The 18,776-nt window shown below is 37.9% G+C and overlaps 1 protein-coding gene across 7 annotated transcripts in view; it reads right to left on the reverse strand.

The window, feature by feature from the left end:
* The window catches only part of MARK2 (microtubule affinity regulating kinase 2), an 80,591-nt gene extending 62,630 nt beyond the window's left edge, over positions 1-17,961 (reverse strand). For 2 of the 7 annotated variants that reach the window (XM_072421434.1, XM_072421432.1), the window contains exon 1: positions 4,336-4,782. In XM_072421434.1, the coding sequence (XP_072277535.1) occupies positions 4,336-4,407 (72 nt within the window). In that variant the 5' untranslated portion in view covers positions 4,408-4,782. Of the gene's footprint in view, positions 1-4,335; positions 4,783-17,096 lie in introns of those variants that run through there. The other 5 variants (XM_072421431.1, XM_072421428.1, XM_072421429.1 and 2 more) reach the window with 4 other exon arrangements.
* Between the last annotated feature and the right edge of the window lie 815 nt (positions 17,962-18,776).

The following is an 18,776-nucleotide window of genomic DNA, read 5'->3' on the forward strand; positions in this document are numbered from 1 at the left end:
CCCAGTATTCTATGAAGCATTTGGTAAAAGGCTCATAATATACAAAGGAAAAAAAAAATTTAGGTTTACTTCCTGGATGTCACAGCCATGATGCTGCACACTTGGATCAGCTGACCCATCCACACCCAATAAATACACAAATCAGTCATTTACAATCTGTGACTTTTTCAAGTTTATTAATTTTATCTGGAAGTCTAACTAAAGTGTAAATCACCTGTGTCGACCAATGCCTGCAATACTGCAATTAGTGTTCTCCAGGTGTAATAGCATGTTAACGGGGAAGAACAGATTCCCTCATCTCCTTACCATGATGAATATGGCAACAAACATGTTCTACAGCTTGGTCTGATTCATTGCCTCCCACGGCTAAGATATTTTTGTGTCTACATAGAAGTACAAGAATAGAGAAAGCACAGAAGGTGCTTAGAAAAGATAATATGATGCCAAGGACAGATGTTGAACATTAAAGTGGAACTCTGGTCTCAAATAAAGAAATAGAATGACAGAGCCCATAACAGTTAAAGTGGATCTTGGGGGGGGGGATTAAAGTGAATGTCCAAACAAAAATGTGTTTCTTTCCTCGGGATGGAGTAGTAAAGAGTTAGAACACCTTTCAGGTTATAACTTTGATTATACTGATATTTTACAAGATTGAAAGCGAAGAAAACTTTGTATTAATAGACAAAACAAAAAAATCCTTTCTTCAGAGCACTTTTGTTCATTACAACACTTTTGCCCGAATAAATTTTCACCCTGAACAAGACCTACAAGAAGGCTTATAACTTAAGATGACAATTGGCTGCTCTGGCTAAAGTAAGATGGAGGAACAAAGGAACAAGCAAAGGAACAGGTGGTTCTGGGAGACCAAGGATTCAGTCTCAGTGAAAGACTGAGACTGAATGAGAAAACACCATTTCCGAAGGAACGAGTTGGAAGACACCATGAAAAAGGGAAAAAAAAAAAAAAAAAAAAAAAACAACACAAACACTGCAGGCTGTAACTATAACCAAATGAAAGAATATAGGCAAAGCTACTTTACTGGCACAAGAACATCAAATCTGATTGGTAGGTATTAAAAGCTTTCACATTTTCCAAGGTCAATAGGCAGTAAGATTATTAATGAGTTATACAGAGTAGCTACAAATGCCATGAGAGATTAATTTTAGTTTCTAGAATATCTATATTTTTCACTGCTTTACATAAATACTTGGGGAAGAGTAGATAGGGGGAAAGAATGAACGTAATAAATCCCTTCAAGATTTTTGTTTATACAATTTTTTGTACTGGTAACAACTCGCTAGGACAAGGTTTAAAAAAACAAAAACAAATAAAAAAAAAAAAAAAAAAAAACACACAACAATGTTACAGATTAGATGAAGTTCACCATATTGGAGCAGAACTCATGTCTATGGGCAAATTGATAATATTTCAGATTCCTTTATTCAACAGATTCTATGAAATTAATTGCATATTCATGCTTTTAAAGAATATAGGGACAATTTTAGACCTATAGTAAACTGCAGCATTCTGCTGCAGGCTCACCTGAAGTCCCAAGGGCTCCCATTTAGGTAAAAGGAAGAGACTATAAACCATTGTGTATACAGCTGCAGCAAAAAAGGGGGCGTGGTTCCAGAAAGCAACAAGTCGTTTTTGGCCATGCAGCTGCCTTTCTTCTTCTGGAGGAAGAGCGGCAGTGCAATTGTGTGCAAGTGTGTTTACCTGTGGTACAGTTTGAAGCAATTTTCGTATGCCCCCAAACACACTACATGTAGAGGCCTAAAAATCCTTCAAAGTTATTTTCAAATCTATGCAAAAAAAATTCAATATTTTATAACAACTTTGAAGTACAATTGCATATAAAAATGTTTACTCGACACACAAACTAAAAAAAAAAAGGTTTTTTGTTTAAACACAAACTTTTTTTTCTGCAATAGTTTTACCTAATGAGATCTAAGAAAGCTTCAAGAAACACAACTGCCCCTAGAAACGGCACAGAAAGGAAATAATATGTCTTCACTTTGCCAGCAACAAAGGCCTACACTGGAAACTAAGCAGGAAAGGTAAACAGATAAGGTTGCAGCACCATAGAGAAGAAAGCCGCACCCACACGACTGAACTGCTCTTGGCAAGGACCTGAGTCAAGGTAAAAGGCGGAAGAGACTTGCTATAACCTTATAACAAGAGAGAACCTCAATGAGAAGCGCAACACAAAGATACATAACTTAGTTTGCACATTTATCAGATGAAATTTGATGACAAAAATGCTTTAATATAATTTAAGAATGGTTGACCATTTCTATCCATACAAGTGATATTATATAAGTCTAAACTGTATGTTGAAAAGCTAGTAACTTAAGTATCAAAACCCCAAGAAAGAATTTCATATACCTGTTCATAGTGGACACAAATAGATAACAAAGTGCTTTGTGGTAAGAGTTAGAGCATATGGACAGCTTTAACTGCTATCCATTTCCCTACAGGGGAGATTTCCCCGATTCCCAAAACAAACATTTTAGTACAGTGGAAAGGTTTGACTTCTGGAAATATTTGTATTCTTGTCTGTGCATTTCTGTTCAAGTCATGTTCATACCTCACATTCATATACAGGTGTCTGACATTACTGCTATCAGCAATATTACCTTTTAACCATATCCAAAATATAAAAAAATGGCTTAAGTTATGCTGTAAGCTAGGCCTTTTCAATCAAAGCAGCAGTGTTTGGTAATATTCCAAGCACTGACAGATCACTAGACACTGCAGTCAATTCCTGGACATTCATTATTTCTTGGCTCATAGTGGTCCAGTGAGAGAGATTTATAATTTCACCTAAACAGGGAAAAAAAAAAAAAAAAAAACTAAAAACCACAACCACTAAATCTAGCTAGTTCTTCTTGCAGCCAACATTTGTGCACCACAGAAAACGGGCAAAAATGTACAGCAAACTGTAATGGTTTACTAGGTTTGACCCTGAAGCCATCATATTAAAGACCAATTAATTTCTATAAGTTCATGTTGGAATTTCTGCCCAATGACACAGGGACCGAATGAACCTATATTAAAGTAGAAATTTAATGCTAATATAATATAATGCTAATACTGCTAATATATCGTCTTTTCTGGTTTCATTATCTCCCTCATTAAAATGCTAATGAAACTATTAAATAAAACCTTTCCATTTTTGTTACTTACCCACTTTTAAATCCAGCGACATCATCACTGCAATGAAGATGTATTGTGGTCAGTGGGAGGGACTATCAGGATGTACATTTCTGAAAACAGGAATCTATGGTAATGTCTACATGTGATTTTGAGTCCCCATGAATAGAGGCACTAAAATTAAATGAATGAAAGGTGTGAGCAAGGGACAGTTCAGATTGGGAAAAGAGGTCCAGACCATGCTGGATGTCCATCGACCAAGATATGAGGTAGTTTCTGGCTTGTTGCAGCTTCTAATGCACTGCATGAGAATGCCTTTAATGTTTAGTAAAATCAGAGGTAGAAATTTAAGGAGAGGAGCCTGTACAACTGAAGATGATAAAGTTCTGCTTTAGGAATAGCACAAAGGGATAAATTTTCACTTCCAATTCTTTAAATCATAATTCCAACCCTTTTCTGCAACACAAGAAAATCTGAAGGACAAAATCGTGTACATGTCAAAACTGGCAGTGGATTTACCTGTGTATACTAAGCTGTCATAATTATAAATACTTTGATTAAACCTAGGCAAAGAGATGTTAGTTATGTCAAGTATCTGTTCTACATTCAACATAGAATATGGGAACTATAAGCAAAACATTCCTTTACTTTGTAGTCACCTGTCATTTTTTACAAACGCCATGATCAAGAGGGCAATGTCAAGGCATTACCTTCGTTTTACAATTAACATGGCTCCCACAAGGTCTAAGGAATGCTTTATCTCTGACCCTATCAAAATGTTCCATCTCACAATTCATGTACATATATAGAAAGATACTAAATACACAAGTTATTAAAGATAATTAACAAGAATACTTTAGCTAACAAAGCAAAAAGAACAGATATATTTATTAAAACCCAGCTACCGGACAGACACTGAATGCCACCAGCACACCCCAAGGAAGCACATAAACCACTTCTAATTTTGATTAACATTCCATAGGATCAGTCTGAAAAGTGTTGTAACATTTTTGTCTCTGTTATAAATGCTTGCTGATCTGTACATACACCAGGATATTACATGGATCCTCAATTGCTACTCACACAAACTAACAGGGTGAAAAAAACTTCAATATCACTGTACATTACACAGCAGGCGATTCAATAGAACATACAGATGAAATGAAACTGTTTACAAACCTCATGAGTAAGCAGGGGGTTCATACAAACGTCAGGATGATCACGACGCTTTGATGCTATGTCCTCTAACATGGCTTTTCAAAGCAGAATCCCACTCATGTAAAAAAAAAAAAAAAAATGCTGCGGCCAGATTTTTTTTTTCTTCTTGTAATCCGTCAATCCAGACTTTGTGGCAAGGGGGAAGTACACCTACTTTGCTTGCTCACGTTCCCTTCTTCACTAAACTTAAAAGCAGGAAGTTACCACCCTGAAATATTATGCAGGGAGGAGAGCCTGACCTGTCCCCTCCTCACTAGGGCAGGTAATGCTGGTAAGACACAAGCTGACATCATGGCATTCTCAACGAGTGAACAGCAGCTAGGATGATGCAGTTCTCGCGAACACACACTGCTTCAGAGTAAGAGAAAGGTAATTCTTCCTTTCCCAACCCCCTCAACCAATCCAAGTTCTGCTCCTCCTCTTCCTACAGAGGACACTAAAGCTTTGCCTAGTCTGACTGTTGAATCTTGTGCAACAGAGCAGAGACTAAGGAGGGAACTGCAAGATCACATTATTTGCATTTATCCTCACAAACAATTCTAACAATAGTCAATGACCTATGACTGTGTGGAAAAAACATGCACACGATTGTGAGAGACAGATAAACCATCCAGGAGACCAAGGGAAAAAAACTGCTAGTTAAATAAGGAATCCATTCATATTTTAGACATCCTATGGACACACATTTATAGCTCTGATATGAAACACCTTCAGAAATCTTTTTAAATGATAAAAATATATATTCGCACAAAAGTTCCACTTTAATTCTGTGCTAAAAAGTTATTACATTTTACTAAACAATACAGATGTAGAACTAAAAGGCTTAAACCTTTCTTACAGCTCAAGCAAAAATCAGAGTGAATCTGAATACAAAAGTTTACTAATCTGAGAAAAGCAATGATGATGTATGAAGAGAAAAATCTGCATACCACAGGGATACATTTTCTACAAGGTATTTTTATTTCCAGGGCTGAAAAATAAATTACATATTCCAGTGAAACCATCACATTTCCCAAAAGTAGAATATCATCGACACAATTATAGAATAGATGCGAATTCTTTAAAATTCACTCTTAAAAAAATCACACTAAGCAACTCTGCAGACATTTTCTTAAAACTCACAATTCCTCAAATCTGTAGCAGAGACACATCATATGGGTTACTGACTTAAGCTGCGTACACACTTGCAATTTTTGTCGTTGGAAAGGATCTTTCACGATCCTTTCCAACGACAAGGGGCTGCAAGATGCATGAACGATGCTGTACATACAGCACCGTTCAAGCTCTATGGAGAGGGGAGGGGGGAGAGCGACGGAGCGGCCCCCTGCTGCGCGCTCTCCCCTTCCCTTTCATTACGATCGGCTGTCGTCCATCGTCCGTGGATCCGGCAGGTCGGTCGTCCGGACGATGGACGACACCGACTGTACACACGGAAGATTTTCGCCCGATAATTGGCCGATGCCGATTATCAGGCGATAAAAATCTGCCGTGTGTACGTAGCTTTACACTTTTTTCATTAAACTCTAAGGGCAGGAGGTAAACAGAGGCAAGTACCGTAAAATGATTATCACATCACTCTCCCTTCCCTGCTTCCTAAAGAATGCTAGAAAGAGCTCCCTGCCCCCAGACAGCATTACAAGAGAAACCAGTTCTCTGCATAACTAGGGAAATAAATGGCTTGTTATGTGTCATTGATGTGAAAGCATAAAAAGCAAAGATATATATACACATATACACACACACACACACACAATTTAAACATTTAAAAAACTTACATAGTATAGGTAGCTTAAACCTGGTCTGCTCTAAACTAAGTTGAAGTTTAGCTCAGCTAAGAAATGTCCTGCCCTTTACCAAAAAGTTTACTTTAGTAAGTACAAGTACAATTATTACCCAAAGGCAACTGGTGTATTACCTATGCAGAGAAAAGCAGAGCAACAGGTTCACTTTAAATTTATGCCAAGGCAATGTTTTGTTTCAAATTTTGGTTAAAGCAGGGAAAAGTCAAATGACAGACAGATACAGACAGTGACACAGGAGGAGGAGAGGGCCCTGCCTAAAGGAGCTTACAAAGAGATTCAATGTTTATATTTAAAATCATCAAAAATGATTTTGTAGAAACTGTCTAAATTGAAAATTCCCCTTACTTTGGGAATTTTTTTTCTGATCTGTTGGGTTTTAGGGACAGGAGACAAAGGGATATCTTCACATAGTGACACAGATAGCTAAAAAATACCCTGAAAGGGGATTAAGAATTGCCTACTATATCCAAAACATACCCACCACACTAGTTACTCGCATTCTTTCACATGGCAGAAATGGTGCTTGGTGATCAGGCACCCATCTTTATTACTACCAGTAAGTGTTCTCAGCCCTGTGTGAGAGGATGAAATAAATGCAAGAAAAATATACACATGCTCTTGCAGCACATTTGCCCTGTGTTGGCAAGTATATCTATCTAGGTGTGCTTTGCTCCCACACCTCTTAGATTGTAAGCTCAGTTGAGCGAGGTCCTTTTTCTGCCCCCGGGTCAGTTTGTACTTGTAATGACAGTTAATGTTCTACACAATAACACATATGTACATGCAAGGCAGCCATGTTTAGTTTGCTACAATTGTTGGCTCTGACCTGCATACCCCTCCACAGGACTTTCCACCAGGGCACATACCTCTCCTATAATTCACACAATGCATAATAATGGTGTGCGCTATGAACCTATACCACAAAACTTTATTAAAATGCATTGCAGTGTTTCCTATTTTTTATTAATAACCTTCCATACATCTAGAAAAACTGCTAATCTGCATGTACCAGCCATATAACAGTCCCATAGAGAGGTTTTATTGCACAGTTGCAGCTAGATGTAGGCAAATGTGTGTAGGTTTGCATGCCTGCAAACACAGAATCTTAGCAAGTACGATACTGTGAAAGGAGAGAAGCAAGACAACGGATATGTTTGAAAGTACAGTTATCCATGAAGGCTCCTGTACATACTAATGTAATCTCAGGAGATGGTTTTCAATAGTTACAATTATTGTTTTAAAATTCAAACAGTGGGATAGCATTGTGGAGTCCAAAAGGGATATGCCTTGAATGGCAGTCAGTGTATAGTGTTGCTGTTAGGGAGTGACACAATGTCACGATGTCAATTTAACAGTATACAAGATTTCCTTCTCCCTTAGTGGCCAAATTGGAAATATTTACCCAGGTAATTTTGTTCTACATTTTCCACAGTCCAAACCAGTGCTGTGGAGTCAGTGGATAAATCCTTCAACTCCTCAGTTTCTGGTACCCGGACTCCGACTTCTCTGTATTTACAGGGTTTCTCATTTTATCTTCACACTTTTGCATTCAAACGTAACAAAAAAAATGTAGACCCCCTAATTATTCATAAATTAAAAAATGTATTATAAAATTAAAAATAACACAATATTGTTACCATAAAAAAATTTTCTTAAGAAACAATAAAAATATTTGAAAATAAATTGATGATTTGTCAATTATGTTTTTTAATTTATTTTAAAATTAAATATCTTTATTTCAGGGATTTATACTAAGTTTTAGGATAACAATATTATTCATCTTTTTATCTTCAAAGTTATTAGCTTTATATTTAGCACTTACCCTTATGGCAAGAGAATTAGGTAATGCGTCAAAGAGTCGTAGAAAGTTATCTGAATAGAAGTGATGCCTACCAGATAGCAATGGTTTTGGGTTGTAATCGTACAACCATAACCAAAATCATTAAGACCTATGAATCTTCAGGTAGGGGGGAAAAATTACCAAGAGGAGGTCTGAGAAATTCAAAGTTGGATGAAGCCCATAAGGAGGAGTTACGCAAGTTAATGTCTGAAGATTGTGGAATAAGCCTCAGGAAAATGAAGGATCAATTATTTGACTAATTTAGAATTATTGTATCTATTTCAACAATAGATAGATGCATTGATAAATTCCAATGGTCATTAAAAAGAACTTCTTTAATTCCTGCAAGGTGCAATGATTCCCACTCTCTTCAAGAAAGGCTTAGCTATGCTAACAAAATACTTGATCTCATTGCTAAGGAAGATGGAAAAAAACTCTACTTTCTTGATGAAGTAGGTTTCCTATTGGGTAAAGAGCAGTGCATGTTGTGGCTGGAGTGAGTTTCAGAAATTATTCAATTTGTTGTGTGAGGAATAAAAATGGGACCCTCCACTTTATGTGACAAGCACAAGAATTTATCCAAGAAGCATTCCTCAATTTTATTGATGAGGTTTTGAATGTTTTTAGTGAAAAGAGTGTTCGGCATGCCATCCTAATTATAGGTAATATCCCCTTTCATAAAAGTAGCCAGGTAAAGAGCTTGGTTGAAAGTAAGGCACACCAACTCTTATTTTTGCCACCATACTCTCCATTTCTTAATACTGTTGAGAACATGTTCTCTAAATGGAAAGTAGTAAGAAGAAATAGGCTAATAATCTGGGTGCTTTATTAGAAAGCATCAATAGTGTATTAACAATAGGCAGGCAGGATTGCTCAAATCTTTACACAAAAATATTTAGCTTTTTGCCTAATACCAAATAGGAGAAAACATTAATGAATAATTATTCATTTAATTATTACATATTTTAATTAATGTTTCTTGAGAAAAACTTTTATGGTAAAAATATTGTGTTATATTTAGTTTTATAATAAATGTACTGATTTATAAATAATTAGGGGGTCTAAATTTTTTTTGTGAAATTTGAATGCAAAAGTGTGAAGATAAAATTAGAAACCCTGTAATATGCTAATGTTTTTTCCACGCTGATTGAAGGAAGGCAACATACACGCCATTTCACCACAGAACTACTGGCTAGGAAGCTGACGCTCTACTGTATTGGCCAGTTTAACCAAAAGACAAAAAAATCAAAACAATAAGGTTTTATTTATTGTTTTTATCAAGTGGCTATAAAGTAGTAGCATAGCATGCATAAAGTTTAAAAATATGAACCACATTCCTTGGTAGTTTTAAAACAAAAACAATCTTAACTTCATGTTTATATATTAAAAACTTGGAATATAGTTGTAGAGTAGAATAGCTGTTAAATGCAATCCCAAACTAACTCAATGTAGTATGGTTCCATGAAACAGAATTGCTTCTGCCAGATCCTTTCATAGAAGCTCCTAAATCTGACTGAAAATAGTCTTTCAACACTGAATGGGTGCCATTGCTGTTACGGTTCTAGCCACATCATTAATAACCTCGGGATAAACAAGGATGGCTTCTTCTACAGTCACTTTTGATGAGCCTTGATAACTTTTTTCCTTCTATTTCTTTAAAAAAACTTCTGCTGGAATTTCTTTATTTGAACATTTTCTGGATGTTTATCTTTCACGCATATGCGACGTCACTTTACTGTTGAAAGTTCAATTTTGTTCAAGTAAAAATCAAAGTCTAATTCTTCATTTGAAGAGGATGATCCTGAGCTACCAGTGCTTGTAGCTTCATCCAGTGGTGGTGTTTCAGGTAGTAATCCCTTCATGCGAACTGCTACATGCAGTATCAGTCTGGTCAGCGCTCAACAAAATTCGGCTCATTGGATCAACATAAATAGCAGCTAACAAGATTTGATTATCCAGTAAGAGATACTATCTTTTTTTCATTGAAGATACAATGCCATCAACTATTAACCCTGCACTTTTGTTCAGGCAATATATCAAGCTCTTCCATTTCAAGAATTTACCAGGTGTTAAATCTTCTGATTGCAAACTCTTGGTGACAGTAAAAGGGTTAGAAAGTAGATTTTCCAGTGGTTTTACTTGTGTCCAGTGGCTTTCAGTTAGTAAAACATTTTCATTGTCCAGTTCTTCTAGAAAGTTTTTTTAGTTCAAGCAAACACTTTACCATCAAAAAAGTGCTTTACCAGCGTGTTTGATCCAAAATGGCTCCTTTTACCGCAGGTCTTTTCAAAATGGCATCTGTTTTAGGGGCCCTGGCTGCAACAGTTACTTGCCTCAATTTGCCAGTTAGAGTAGCTGCATGACAATCTTTCGATCCATCTCTTTTTGCAAGTTGCAGAGTATGAACAGCACAACGCATATGTTAAATAGTAGTACGCTTAAATGCTTCTTCAACAATGTTATCCAAAATGTCACTATTCTCTCCGCTTTCACTTTCTCCAATACTTGCAGAACTCTATTCCTTTAATATCTGTCCGTCACTTTCTTCATCTACTTTATTTTCTCAATTGTGCTCAACATTTTAGAAGCATTACCTATCACAAAAAATGGAATCTGTTGCTTTTTAATTTCAAAATCTTCCAGAAAATCCTCCACTAACTTCTGAAGATAGCCAATGGTGTGATGTGCCTGGGTGTCCTTTACTCACAAGGTTTGCGTTATTGTTTTATTTTCATTACAAATCTAACATTAATAGCAAAATAATTGACTCTGTGACTTGTGCATGCATCCATTTTTAGGACAAATGTCCCTTCAGACCTTTTCGTAGTTATTCCTTTTTACATTTGGCCTCTTCAATTATAAGTTTCCTTATACTTTCTCTTTCCAGAAAAACACAAAATTTTTTAGCCATTTCTCCGTTTAGGCTTTAAAAGGCTGGCTGTGAAAAGAAGGATAGAGGTACACTAATCTTTACTACCATTTCAATATTTGTGGTTTGTCAGATATAAATCTTCTTAGTTGTGTTTGGTCTCCAGTAGATTTCTGAACATTTTTTATCCCAGAAGTGGATTGAATATTTTCATCGGTATCTTTCTCATTCACAACTTCTAACACTTTAGGATGAAAAGGCTGCAAGTGTCTTTTCAAATTTGATGCTCTTGTAGATGCATTTTTGTTAGACCCACTGAAACTGCTAATTTTTGGATCACATTATTTTTCACCCTCATCTTCAAGAATACATTGGCACACGTTTCCCATCACTTGATAATGTGAGGTGATCATAAACAGCCGACTTTGCGAATGGGGTGCCGCTTTCATAAAAATATAAATATAAAATATGTTATACTAACTAGCATATTCTTTGATTTAAATACAAACATACACACAGTCCTGCACTATTGCAAACATACATACAACACGACACTATACACACAGATAGGCTTTAGCCCTGCACTAAACAGACAGTTTGTCCTATACAGAAAAACATGCACAAACATATATACTATGCACACACAACACAGAGCCCTACATGTTACTCAGGAACACACACACCATATGCACTATACACAAACATTCATACATTCCTGCACCATACACACAAACTACACATACCCCTGCAGTTTTATACAGAAACATGCACACAGCCTTCCATCATAGTACACACAAGCAGTCATGCAGTTTTAAAATAAACATGAACACTTACAGTTGAATCCAAAAAAGCTGTTCCTCCCAAGTTCTTCTAAGCTCATTTAGCAGACAGTTTGTTTGCTGGTCTTATGCAGAAGACAGGGCAGTGGGAGACTCCAGGGCCGGGGGGCACTTAACTAACTTCTTAGTATTAGGCGGTGTGCAAAATTATGTTAAAGTTCAGCCCTGGATGGGAGCATATATGGAGAGTGCAGACAGGACACCTGAGCCAGGCACTCAGGCCATAGCACTCACCTACACTTTTATAATTACACTTGTTTACAGTCAAAAAAACTTGTTAAACATTATATTTGAAACAAAATGAAAACATCTTTTGTAATGTACATAATCCAGATTACAATATTGTGAATGTCAGGTTGTATAACAGCTTAGCTGAACTTCACACTAGTAGAAATACAACTATGCACTGGACTTTATTCTTACATCAGAAAAGTACTTAATTATGACTTGTTTGTGAAAAAAGGACATTTGAACTTGCTGTATTTTTTTATTCATCATTAAAATGTATCAGGAGTCGGCACATTTTATCGACTCCAGGTACCCAAAATTGTCTCTGACTCCTCGACGCCACAGCCTTGGACCAAACTACAGGAAATAAAGATATACAGAACTTCGAGGACAAGGACTATTTTAAAAATTTAGCCTTGTGAACTGAAAGTGTGAAAGTATACTGATAGATTAGGAAACCCCAAAGCAACAAAAAAATAAAATAATAAATTGAGTGAGTGAATAAAAAAAGTGAGTAGATTAGTATAAGTGAAATAATTACTGACCAGCTGCAGCTTTTCAGTTTACTTTTCATGGTATTTGAAAGTAAACAGCTCACAACACTCAGCAGTACAATATATATATATTATAAATAGTTCAGGAACTCCGGTAGGTTTACCAAATGTGAGAGTCATCACCAAGCAAGGCCTGCCATGTGCTCAAGAGGAAATTACAAAAAGGTGATAAACAGGAAGCAAAGTGACATATCTAGCCTCACATTGTAAAAGAGGAGCAGTTGGTACATTTATAAGATGTTGAAACTACAGTTGATCGTCACAGGAGGTGTATAAAGAAATATAATAAAGTAGTGAAACTGTTTCATTACAGGTTGGCATTCAAAAATGCAGCAACCTCCAGACCTGAGGAGTGCCAGATTTTCAAAAATTCCAGATTTTTTATGGTTATATATATTTAACTGAAAATGACTACTTGTACAGTCCTTTAAATGGATGCTGAAACCATAATGGGGCTATACAGCAGCAAATAAATGAAAAGGAATGAGCAGGAAAGCACGTGTAAGCAAGACCAGCGGATTCTGTAGTACAGCGCCATTCAAACAAACAGCGCCTCCAGAAAACAGTGTAAATTTGAAACTGTACTCTGAAATCCATGCAGGAAATCTAAAGGAACCAAATTATGGAACGCCAGATTTTTGAATGTCAACCTGTACAAATATTACAGGATATAGGATGTTGTCTGAACATCCTTACTGGAGAGATTTCTTGTTTTCTCCTGCTCTGGTAACATGGTTGTAGTAACATGGTTGTAGTGAGACAGAAAGTGACTGGAAATCTTTCCAGTCGTGAAAGATAAAGCATCAAAAACACATTTAGTAGACACTACACATTTAGTAGTGAAGCATTAGAACCACTATCGGATTAGTTTTTTGCCGCCTTTCTTTCACAGGGACAGACTTTTTCTCGTTACTTTCTTAGGCAGAGGGTTACAAGCGTCAAGTTCTTATCAAGGTCTGTGGCTCAATTATCCAGATTTACCCTCACTTCCTGATGACATAACAGAGTCATCAGAACTGAAAGTGAGGGGGAATTGCCAATAAACAATGATAAAAGCCCTAAGTTTTAGCTTTGCCCTGCATTGACCAAAATTGTTATAGCTTTTGAGAAACCCCAACTGCCTATGAAAACATGTTCTTCCTGCAAGAGAGGGCTAAATAAACTTTCCTACCCCCAAACATACACATGCACTAAACAATCTAATACTTAAGTTATTAGTATACAAGTCTATGCTGTTCCCATAGGCAGCTCAAAACACACAAAAAAAGGGGAAAAGAAAACAACTTTCTTCACCTTGTAGTGGTCATTTTGATTAGTGTGTACTTTTTTTTCTTTTTACTTTTCTTTTAATGTTGCATTTTTCAGATCTTACATTTCTATCAGCATGTTTTGTAATTTACATGGTACTTTAAATTCACAACTTTTTATTTGGCTTTTTATGTTAATAAAGCTTAAAATGTAAAGAAGGGGGTGATGTTTCTATAAAATGAAACAGAAAGCAGACAGGAAGGTCATGCCAATCAATTTGGAATTAGACTCTGTAATGCAAACATAAGCAGTCACTTTTTAGGGTAAAAAACACATCTATCTTGCAAGTCTAGGTACACTACATTCAGAGGAACAAACTTCTAATAATTGAAAGAAAAAGACCACAGTAATTATATAGTTAAGCAAATATTGAGTGGGCTGGCTAGAAATGCACCCTGCAATTTATTTGGGGGTATGCCACACAGAATATCTCACATCCTTTCCTCTGCAAATGATAAGTTGAAAACCCAAGCAGCTTAGTCATATCTTTCAGAATCCTAGTTTATTTTTTTTTTTGCATTCCATGATAACCAGTAGGGATTTCATTGCCCCAAAACACAGATAATTGCCAGCCTTAGGACTTACTGCTCAACCTTTACTGTCACTGCCCAAATTTGTCAATAATACTGTTTAAAAAAAAAAACCCTTAGGGGGTACAGAAAATAAATGCATTGCCTTTGCTCTGTCAATTTCTTATTTAAATGAAGACCTCAAACAACGTTCATATCCCCAAAACAGAGTTTGGGGATATGAACCCACCAGGGTCCTAAAGAGAAACCTAAACCCAGCTTGAGACTGAAACCTACAGCATTAAAAAAAATCTCCCTTTGAAAAGAATAAATACATCGGACAGCCTGAGACACTTGTTATCCTCTAGCACAGGAGAAACAGACTGATAATTATGAGCAAACCTTGAAATCAGGCATACTGTATAGTTTATCTTAAGCTGTTTATAGATATCTTTATACGCAGTCCATTGTTATATGACAAGCAATGGACTGACATAGTGGGTAAATCTAGCAAAATCAATTCAAAGTGTGCACCTAAATGGCCCTGCTACAAACAAAATCAGAATGTATAAAGCCACCCATATATAACTAGCAAATCTTTCACGCACAGAAAAAAAGGATGAAAACTTTATTGTATTCTGTACTCTGACTGTGCAGTTCAACTCAGCAAAGCAACAGGTTACGTTTAATGTGCCTTGACAAAATAACATTCTAATCTTTGCTTCCCTTCTCTATCGCTGTTGGGAACCTAAAACAAAATTTAGAACTCGTGGATTTGAATGAGCCCGTGCCTCATGTTCGTTTTGGTGCTTGCCAAATGACCCTGTGTTCAACACACAGAGGCACGAAGAACATAGCCCACCATGTGTATGCTCCAACTAAAATCAACTGAGCAGAGTAGAACAATATGTGCGCTGAAAAAGGAGCTTAAAGCAGGCATTTCTTTGGTAGGCAAAGCATATATATATGCTTTAAAAAAATTGTTTTATATCGATTAGTTTACAAATTTAAGGCAGCTTGACCTGTCCAAAAAAGTGAAAGGGTTAGTACAACTACAACATTGCTCCATCATACACAGGACCTAACTAACATCACCAGAAGCTGTCTGCTTAGGTCAGGAAGTATTTGCGTGCTCCTGATCCCAGAGGTAAGAAAAAAGGGAGGACAGTGAAAACACTGCTTGCAATGAAGATACCGATTGTCCTATGGACTATTAGGCATGTAATTTATAATCCTAATGTATTGTAATATACCTTTATATTCGAAGGCAAGTTTTTTTTTAATATATAATTTCACACAGGTGTTGCTTTAGATCTTCCATCACTATAGCCACCAAAGAAGCAATTTGGAGAGTCAAATATCCGGCATCACTGGGAGCGGTGGTTCCATCTCCCAGTTCCCATGTTACTACGGGGCACAGTAGTGGCAAATAGGTAAATTGGCACCTTGTAGCTTTAAATTAAGGTTCTTAGCTTCTTAGCTATGGCTGGCATTCCAAGGCATGACACATCTCAGGAACACTGTCGTAACTAAGCTTTACACTTTAGTAAATCCAGCCCTCGGGAATAGAACTCCTGCCCTAAACTATCAATATATTTCAAATAATTGATTCCTAAACCAATATGTCCCCGTGCAGATAAGTGGAGTACACATTTCAGAAATTTAGATTAGATGGGCTGTCGATACACAGGTTTCAATACATTTGGAATCACTGACTTGAAACAAGTACACGGATCAGGAAAGTCAGTATATTCTGGAATCCTTATCTGCATTCTGACTCTAGACCAGTCATTCTCAACCAGGGTTCCAGGAAACTTTCAACTTACAGAGAACCCTGGCATTCTTTCCTGAGGTTGGTAATGGTTCCAAATGTTGTGGCTGATTGGCCTTCCTTTTGATGGTGCTGCAGTCTCTGAAACAATGCCATAGGCAGAGCCAGAGGAATGACAACAATATTATTTTAAGGTGGCATTCTGACAACAAAGATAAGAAACATTTATTTTCCCACTACCTTAGATAAAAAGTATTTTAGGAAGTTCCCCAAGATTTGTAAAAGGATCATCTGAGGTTAAAAGGCCGGTGTCAACCTAGGACTCTTAAGTACTGAAGGCAGCAAGTCAAAATGACAGCGGGGCGTCTACCAATGACAGTATGAGAAGTCAAAAATCCCAATAGGACTTTAGAAACACACATACATACTTTGTATATATTTTTTTTTCTTTGTTTGTTGTGTATAACCATCCCTGTGTTTCTTGTTTTATAATTGAAGGCCCTTTAATGCCATTGTGATGCTGTACCATGGTGCCATGCAAGGCAATTCCTTCTTGATGATGGCCAAATCCATCTTCCCAGCACACCTGAATTAGAACACATGGGTACCTACTAACGTGCAATGCAGAGTGCAACTGAAAGCACCGTATTCACAATGTATTTCTGTTGTGGAATCATGGAAGCAACACAAGGTAATGTGCTAACCAACACATGGAAGCAAACATCCACCTAATACACCGTACTGCCCTAAGGCATGTGCCCAACCAAAAAGTAAATACATCGGTGCGTGTTTATAAAGCAGTAAGTGTGACCTTCACCATTGGATACAAGTGAATCAATGTAATGGTGTCAATGTCAAAAATGATAAAACCCCAGAAACATGTCCATCACAAAGCACCACATCACCTGTTGCACTTTTTACAAACCCTTAGAAACACAAATGCTGGAAAGGTGTCCAGCACACGGCTATGACAACGGTATGGATTGCAGCCTTCTCACTTACTTGATCAGCATCGCGTTCATTCACCGTTGGTAGCGGGGTCCGAGTGGACATTTTATATCCTCTTTGTACACAGCATTGGACAAGATAAAACAATGAGATCTCAGCTGCTAGCAGGGTATCCCTCTAACCCCCAGTACACTAATATGGGGCAGGAAGGTATGGGGGGGGCTTTTCCCCACTGAATGTAGGGGGGTTATAATATGAATTGGTATTTGTGTGAGATCAGCAGGATTCCTCCTGTAAAGCACACATGATGTGTATGGGAATACCTAGAAAAGACCAGAACAATTTATATCTGCAATACAGAGATTATTAAGAGGGTTTATAAATCAGCTGTGCAGGACGCGCGCGCGCACACACACTGAAGGCCGGATGAAGTGACAGGGGGATTGGAGAACACCCGGGGTGTAGGTAGGCCCCAGGGAACAAGTGTTTTGGTCTCCGCCTCCTCACTAGGCCCGGGTGGAATATCACCCAGCCTGCTGGGATACCCGGCGCGAGGTGAGAGAGCCCCGCCCTCACTAGGAACTCTGAGGAGGGGGGCGGGGGGATGCACACACCTGTTCCTGTGTACCGGGCGGGGGACAGGGGCAGCGCCTCTCACTGCTCTCTCTCTACTCTCAGGTGTGCACACATTAGCAGAGTCTCTCGTTATTAATAATTAACAGCGTTGGGCCGCTAGCAGGACCTGTACCCAGGTTGTAGGTGTGGGGGTAAACAGGTAAATTCTTCCCGCCCAATTCTCGCGCTCAACTTCACCTCCCCCCCCCTTCCAAAGCACGCGCGTTTGATCTCTCGCTAGCTTGTCCAGGTGTGTGCTCACGCGCTGACTGTCCTCGCGGCTCTGTATAGGGGAAGGGGGAGGGAGGGTTGGAGCGCGCGCACGTACAACAAGTCAGCTGACTGAGGGGGTGGCGTCGAGCTGCGCGCGCACTCCCGGACACTACCTTCGTGTGAGAGGGAGCGCTGACACCTGCAGGGTGTTTTGTTTCGCGTGTTGCGGTCGGTGTGTGGGAATTCTGTGACAGTAAACCTCAATGTGATGTACAGTACAACAGTCAGTGGGTGTCTGATCTGATACAAAAATAAAATTTTATTACCTAACGTTTACAAGTTCGAGTTAAAAAGTGCCACAGGGCTTTGGTGCTCCTTAATACTTTTGTATTGTATTGTATTGCTATGCTCCTTAATACTTTTGTATTTCACCTGAGAGAATTCTTGTTGTTTTCATTTCAATGATAGATTCATTTCATGATAGATTTCTGCTCACCATGCTGATTCTTGGCTTCCATGGTCTCTAAATTACTGATGCAGAACAGTTCAGGGGCCCTGTTTCTAGCAGGTATGTTCAGGCTCTGTGGGAAGTATGACAGCCGGATAATCATTATTTTAATAAAGTGAACAAGCATTAGAACCTACAGACTTTACTTATAATGAGTAAACTGTGAAAGGAATGCAGCATGCAAAGAGATTTTCTCAAAAATGCTTTAAACTGACTTGTAGTCCCATTACATAATTTAAAAAACAGAGGTCCATGGCAGACTGGATTCTGACACCATGGATAAACTGGGCACAGGACAGACTGGACTATATTACATTGGACTCCAAGGCCCACCACAAACCAGACTCTGACATGTTGACACCTAGGCCCGGAACACATTGGACTTCACTGTTTATTTG

The sequence above is a fragment of the Pyxicephalus adspersus genome, chromosome 9, assembly GCF_032062135.1.
Source record: "Pyxicephalus adspersus chromosome 9, UCB_Pads_2.0, whole genome shotgun sequence".
Lineage (NCBI taxonomy): Eukaryota > Metazoa > Chordata > Amphibia > Anura > Pyxicephalidae > Pyxicephalus > Pyxicephalus adspersus.